Below are 6,717 nucleotides of genomic sequence, written 5' to 3'. Positions count from 1 at the left end.
CATCTAAGGTGAGAGGTAGGCTACGATTGAAGTTGATAATTGAAATGGAGAAGGAAACATGAAATGAGCTTTTATTTGTTGTAAATATGGGGGTAGGCCCAAGCCCATCTGAATCCTGATTCTAGTTCAATAAGTCTCAACACAGTGCTGAACTGTATCGAGCCCAAATTTAGTCCAGGCATGCTCTCATTTACCCTCATCAGAGTGGCCCAAGTTGATTCGATCCATTTGTTTTGGCTGTCACTAACTACGATTTATGTGGCATAAACAACTAATACACTGATGTGAAAAAAAAAGGCGCGAAATGGGGAGAGAAAACTTTTCACCTATAACTCATGTCCTCTAAAGCTTTAAAGCAACTTTTGTCATCGTTTTTTGTATAATGAAATTTACGTTCTCTCTTAGTATTACCACATTAGTGATTCCTCTATCTCTCTTGAATCGATTGAAGCACTGGTTTTGGTTATCTTTTTACCCATTTGTCTTCGTTGAAGCAAAATAGAAGTGAAAGATATTTGGGAAAAACACGTCTCACTCTGAATTTGGAAGAAAGTTGTACGCAAAAAAGTACAAAATAAATTGGCTTCTCTCATGTTTCTCCCTCACTATTCTTCAACTGCCCCTCAAATCTTAAGAGTATTCCATTTCAGCTTCTGTTTTGAAGCAGATCAAGACTGGAACAACTTTGTGCTAGCGTTTACCTCAACTGCTACACTTGGTGACTCCGATCATTTTGTTTGTGTTATTTCCTATAAGGAGTGGCTTCGTTGTGAAAACATTCATTATGGTTTGTTATTGAATAGATTTTATATATGTGTATCCTATTTTATTGATGTTGATAACACGTATACGTTTGCAACTACTTGTAGACTGTGCAGATAATTTTTGTACCATTTTGTTATGTCATACTTCCCTGCGAATCTCTTTATCACCTACAATTTATATGGCTTGTGTGTGAACACATGAGATGTTTGCTTTTAATTCATTGTATGACCGTAAACAGTTGAACGTATGAATGTTTAAACATCTATTCGACTAAGAATGTCCATTAGGACTTTATTTTATAGTCCATGGGTGCATATGTACTGTGTAAGTTGTGGTTATTTAGTTTATTAAATCAATTTGTGATAGGATTTTAAACTGCACCGTTGTGTCATCGATTTGATTACTTATGAGTTTGATGCAACGGGTATTTTGATTTGTCCACCAACTTGTTGTCATCTCATTTTGTACCTTAAGTCTTCATCTTTGTTGTTGATTAATCTTTAATCTTCGTGGCATTACTAACTTTTATTAATGTGTCTTTGTGGTTAACTATCAAAGTTTCATCAAACATGGATGACAATGTGACACCTCGATTAGGCATGGAATTTAAATCATTTGATGAAGCGTATGACTGTTATAATAAGTATGGGCGTATGACTGGGTTTAGCATCCGGAAGAGTTATTTACACAGGAGCACGGTTGATAAGAGTGTCATCGTGCAACGGTGTTTCGTGTGTAGTAAAGCAGGATATCGAATAGAAAGAGAGGTGGAAGTCAAACAACATCGTCCTGTTACTAGAACAGGCTGTTTAGCAAGGATGACTGTAAAAGCAGATCATGAAGCACGATTATTAGTTGACACATTTGTGGATGATCACAACCATGTTCTTCATGTAGAACAAGCTGCACATTTGTTGCGCTCCCAGCGTGCAATATCAAATATCCAAGCCACACATATAGAAATGGCAGACAAAACTGGAATGGGAACAAGATTGACATATAATTTGATGGGTTTGCAAGCAGGGGGCAATGAAAATCTTGGCTTCACAAAGAAAGATTTGCAAAACTATTTGAATAACAAACGACAGCGTGATTTGGCATATGGGGATGCCGGTAGCTTGATGCTATATTTAGACAATCAACGAAATTTAAACCCAGCTTTTGTGTACTCTGTACAGATGGACAGTGATGATAAATTGACTAATATATTTTGGGTTGATCCCCAGATGCAATGTGATTATCAACTATTTGGTGATGTAGTTGTGTTTGATACTATGTTCTGCACAAACAAAGAAAATAGACCGTTGGGTGTGTTTGTGAGATTTAATCATCATAGGACTCTGGTCGTATTTGGAGCTGCCTTGCTCTATGATGAGACAACTGAGTCATTTGTATGGTTATTTCCAACTTTTTTTGGAGTTAATGGTGAAAAGAAGCCAATTACAATTTTCACTAACTAGGACGCTGCAATGGCAAGGGCACTAGCTGAGGTTGCACCTAAGACACACCATGCATTATGCACTTGGCATCTATTGCAAAATGCAAAGAAACACCATGGATATTTGATGAGTGACAGCTCACAGTTCTTCAAAATTTTAAACAAATGCATATACCATTATACAGAAGTTGACGAATTTGAATATGCATGGACCAATTTAAGAGAAAAGCATGGGGTTCTAAACACTGGTTGGCTTGATAGAACCTATGAAATCACGGAGAAATGGGCATGTTGTTACATGAAGAACTGTTTCACACTAGGTGTAAGGAGCGCACAGTTGGCTGAAAGTTTGAATGCTGATTTGAAACAATGTCTTGGACGCAAACTCGATCTTCTAAGGTTTATGAGACATTTCAAGGATGTTGTCGAGTCAAAACGTGAAAATGAATTGAAAAAAGAATTTGATGCACGTAATGAAGTTCTTGGGGGTCCACATTCATTGAAACCTATGTTGATTCAAGCTTACCAGTTATCATGGAAAAAAATTCGGTCGAAACATGCGAAATTTCGACCGAAATTTCGCACTTTTGAAAAACCGAAACGAAACCAGTGGGTACCGAAAAAAAATCATTGGTTTCGGTCGAAACCCTCGAAATTTCCCTATTGGGTCGAAATATGGGTGAGCCAGTCTGAACCGGCTGGGAAAACTTGCGAAATTTCGAGGGTTTCGATCGAAACCCTCGAAATTTCGATCGAAACTCGAAACTTGGTTTTTTGTTTAAGTGAACTGGCTGAACCAGCCGGTTCAATGTTATAAAAAGTCACCATCTTCGATCGAAACTCTGGGAAACCAGAGTTTCGATCGGGAAACGCAGGCGGAGGCAGAGAGTTTCGACACGAGGTTTCGACCATTTTTCGACCTTTTTTCCATGGTTTTGCATGATTTCAAGTAGATTCAAGCACTCCTTTGGTGAAATCGGCACTTGTTGGTGGATTATTTCAAAGTTTGAAGCTCTATTGGAAGGTAACCTAGCTTTGAATGGTTTAGTGAACAGTAGTTTCCTTGCTTTTAGCTTCATTTCCTTGGGTTTTTAGCTTCATTTCCTTGCTTCTCTTCTTTCCCCTTGAAATTCTTGTGTTTTCAGCATCGAGTCTTGCTGCAAGTTGGCTCCTGTATTCCATTTACAGCTTTAAAAAAATTAAATCTTTAGTTGTTTAGCATGCTTAGTAGATGTATTCCATTTACAGCTTTAAAAAAATTAAATCTTTAGCTGTTTAGCATGCTTAATAGATGTATTCCATTTACAGCTTTAAAAAAATTAAACCTTTAGCTGTTTAGCATGCTTAATAGAAGACTTACAGAGAATATGTTCAAGTTGGAATGTTCAATGTTGGATGTCTGAATTTTGATCCAGAAATTTTGGTACATAACTTGTTAATGAAATATGCCATTATCTTGTTCTCTCTTCTCTATTGTTGTTCACTTGTTCCATTATAGTGCAAGCTTAAATTGAAGAATTTTTCTTAGTTTTTGTATTTAGATGTTAAACAGTTAAAGTATTAATGCTTTGATTAAAATTTAAGTGTTGGACTGTTGGGTTTCTATTTTAAGTTTTTAACGGTGATTATTAAATATTATGTATGTTTGTATCAGGAATTCAGATTCAGGCACAAGCTTTTGAGATTTGAGTTGGAGATTCAGATAGAAACACAATGTCTGACATAGCTTGGCAACATGGTAAGCCTCTGACAGATGATAGGAAAAAGTCAGAGTGTAAATATTGTTTGAAAAAGATTAGATCAGGTGGGGCCACTAGACTAAAGATCCATCTAGCGGGAGGGGACCGCAATGTGGTTGTATGCCCCAATGTCCCTTATGAAGTTAAAGTGGCAATGGCAAAGTATGTGAAAGGAGGGCAAGAGAAGAGGGCACAAAAGAAAGCAAAGAGGGATCAGTTCGAGGCAGCATGCATAGAGGAGGTGGAGGTGGGAGAGACAAATGTGGATCCAGATCCAGCTGATGCATCATCCCCAGAGGCAGAGATGGAGAGAGTACTCAGGATGAGTAGGGAGTCTTATAGACTCGATGAGATCAGGAAGACACAGAGAGCCGTGGGTGCAGGGTCATCTGGAGATCCAGATGTTGGGAGGGCAAGTGGAGGCAGCTCCAGTATGAGGAGGGGCCAGAGTACCAGAGAGTCAGTTCCATTACCATGGGCCCCACGATCACGACCTAGTGCCACATCTACTGCTTCTAGACCCATTGAGGCCGATCCTGATGTGCAGATACTACGCACTGATCCTGACTTGTTTGCGAGGCCACAGTCAAAACAGAAGAAATTAAAGCATATGTGGGGTAATGTGAAGGACAAGGTGGGGATGGCCTTTTCTAAGTGGGCATTATATCACAGTGTTCCGGCAAATGCTGCACAGGGGCCTTATTATACGGCGATGGTGGATGAGATCAGTGGTGCTGGACGTGGGGTGGTTGGGCGAACCCCATATGAGATATATAATGTATATCTCCCACGGCATAAGGAAGAGTTGAAAGCCTACATTTATGGCCTTAAGCCAATGTGGATGCACTATGGGGTGACAGTGATGTGTGATGGTTGGACTGGTCCCACTAGACAGTCTATCATCAATCTTATGTTGAATTGTGATGGGAGGACGGTGTTCCTCAAGTCTGTTGATGCATCCGGTCACAAGAAGGATGCAAAATACATATATGGGTTGTTGAAGAATGTGGTGAAAGAGGTTGGAGTCGAGCACGTGGTGCAAGTTGTGACTGATAATGGCGCCAATTTCAAGAAGGCTGGGATGAAGTTGATGGAGGATCCCAGGTATAGGCTCTTTTGGACTCCTTGTGCGGCACATTGTATTGATTTGATGCTAAAAGACATGGGGGAAGTCAAATTTGTGAAGAATGTGGTTCAGCGGGCTCGAAATGTGACCACATTCGTATATAACCATGGATTTGCTTTGGATATGTTGAGGAGGACATGTGGTGGTGATTTGGTGAGGCCTGGGGTCACAAGTTTTGCCACAAATTGGATTTCCTTGAAGAGTTTTCAGAAGAAGAAAGCCCAACTACGTGCTTGTTTGCATCTGAAGACTGGTTTGCTTGGCCCCAATCGGAATCACCGGGCAGGGAGAGCAAGACAGCTACCATATCCAAGTGATAGCTTCGGGCAAATCTAAGAGTTGTTATCAAGCTTCTAGACCCTGTGGTGACAGTCTTGAAGTTGGTAGATCAACAAAGGAAACCAACTTTACCACATATATGGGCTGCAGTTGAGATGATGAAGGAGATGGTTAAGAAAGTCTATCCTAGGGGCAACCAGAAATTCCTTAACATCATCCAAGAAAGGTGGGAAAGGCAGTTGAAACATCCATTGCATTTGGCTGGTGAGTTGAAAGTTATTAAAATTTTCAAGTTATTACTTAAATACTTAATTGTTAATAACGTAATACTTATTATGTAGTTTTATAGTTTCTTACCATCTCATTTGTTGGCTTGTTTGATAGCCTATTATTTGAACCCCATGTACCACTACAGTAAAGAACTTGGGATGAGGACAAATTTGATCCGGGCAGTCCATGAAGTAGTGGAAAGGTTGGAACCGGATGCGACAAAACAAGCATTAATTAATAATGAGGTAAGACTGTGAGTTGTGAGTTGTGAGATGACTAGTAGTCTAGTACTTAAGAATTAGGCTAAATACTTGTTTCTTATTACTAACTTTGTAATTATTTATCGCAGTTAAAGGCTTTTAGAGATGCTACTGGTAGCTACGGTTGCTCAGTCGCTATTCAGGCTAGGGAGAACACCACTCCTGGTTAGTCACTTAGTCAGTTAGTCTAAGTCTTAGATGCTCAATTTGAGTTTTTGACACAATTTATTTTTACTATTATTAATTAGGTTGGTTATGTTTCTTGCAATGAGTGGTGGTGGCTGCAATACGGGTTAGACTCGGAGTACTTGATTAAGATTGCGGTTAGAGTGCTCTCCCGGACATCTTCGCCACCGGCTGCGAGCGTAATCGGAGCACATTCAATCCGATACATTCTAAGAGGCGGAACCGTTTGGGGGTGAAGCGGCTGGAGGATCTTGTATATGTTCATTATAATATGAGGTTGAGAGAGGAGCACATTAGGTTAGGTCAAGAGCAAGGTAATGGGGACAAGATTGAGTTGGTGACATCTTTGCCATAGATGATGATGAGGAGGAGTACCCCCTATTTGAGTGGGTCGAGAGCCATTATTGGATGAGGCGGGAGGTCGACCCAGCGGTCAAATTGCACGAGAGATGGGAGCTGATGTTAATGAGTTCTTGGCCACGTGGGGAGAGTGCACACCGAGCCTAACCGTCCCTTTGTACCACACCCTGGTGCATCCAGGTCGGTGAGGATAATATTATATGGTCGGATGATGATGATGATATTACTCAGCCACCCGCTAGTCGGCACGGGATGATGCAATGATGATGATGATGGACTTGGTAGTGGCCCTAG

General features: G+C 40.3%; 2 protein-coding genes across 2 annotated transcripts; both read left to right on the top strand.

Moving 5' to 3' along the window:
• The first annotated feature begins 1,334 nt into the window (after nt 1-1,334).
• Nucleotides 1,335-3,892, top strand: LOC149002192 (protein FAR1-RELATED SEQUENCE 5-like). The gene is made up of 3 exons (XM_089138660.1): nt 1,335-1,776; nt 2,389-2,673; nt 3,858-3,892. The coding sequence occupies exons 1-3, from the start codon at nt 1,335-1,337 to the stop codon at nt 3,890-3,892; spliced, it is 762 nt and encodes a 253-aa protein (XP_088994786.1).
• A 24-nt stretch (nt 3,893-3,916) lies between these two features.
• LOC149002191 (uncharacterized) lies at nt 3,917-6,112 on the top strand. Its single transcript, XM_089138659.1, has 4 exons — nt 3,917-5,221; nt 5,389-5,611; nt 5,732-5,862; nt 5,967-6,112. Exons 1-4 carry the CDS (start codon nt 3,917-3,919, stop codon nt 6,045-6,047), a joined length of 1,740 nt encoding a protein of 579 aa, XP_088994785.1. The 3' UTR covers nt 6,048-6,112.
• The last annotated feature ends 605 nt before the right edge of the window (nt 6,113-6,717 follow it).

The sequence above is a fragment of the Hakea prostrata genome, chromosome 10 (genome assembly GCF_041222555.1).
Source record: "Hakea prostrata isolate BN-2017 chromosome 10, UWA_Hpros_2, whole genome shotgun sequence".
NCBI classification, from domain to species: Eukaryota; Viridiplantae; Streptophyta; class Magnoliopsida; order Proteales; family Proteaceae; genus Hakea; species Hakea prostrata.
Note: the sequence above shows the minus strand (reverse complement) of the source record. Positions and strands in the feature narration are given on the sequence as shown.

Bases quoted from the DNA above. Each gene is read 5' to 3' on its own strand.
- LOC149002191 (XM_089138659.1), top strand. From the start codon at position 3,917: ATGTCTGACATAGCTTGGCAACATGGTAAGCCTCTGACAGATGATAGG. The intron at 5,222-5,388 runs GTGAGGCCTGGG...TCCAAGTGATAG, and splicing joins GGACATGTGGTGGTGATTTG to CTTCGGGCAAATCTAAGAGT. The intron at 5,863-5,966 runs GTAAGACTGTGA...TATTTATCGCAG, and splicing joins AAGCATTAATTAATAATGAG to TTAAAGGCTTTTAGAGATGC.
- LOC149002192 (XM_089138660.1), top strand. From the start codon at position 1,335: ATGGATGACAATGTGACACCTCGATTAGGCATGGAATTTAAATCATTT. The intron at 1,777-2,388 runs GTTTGCAAGCAG...ACCATTATACAG, and splicing joins ATTGACATATAATTTGATGG to AAGTTGACGAATTTGAATAT. The intron at 2,674-3,857 runs GTAATGAAGTTC...TGTTTGTATCAG, and splicing joins GAAAAAAGAATTTGATGCAC to GAATTCAGATTCAGGCACAA.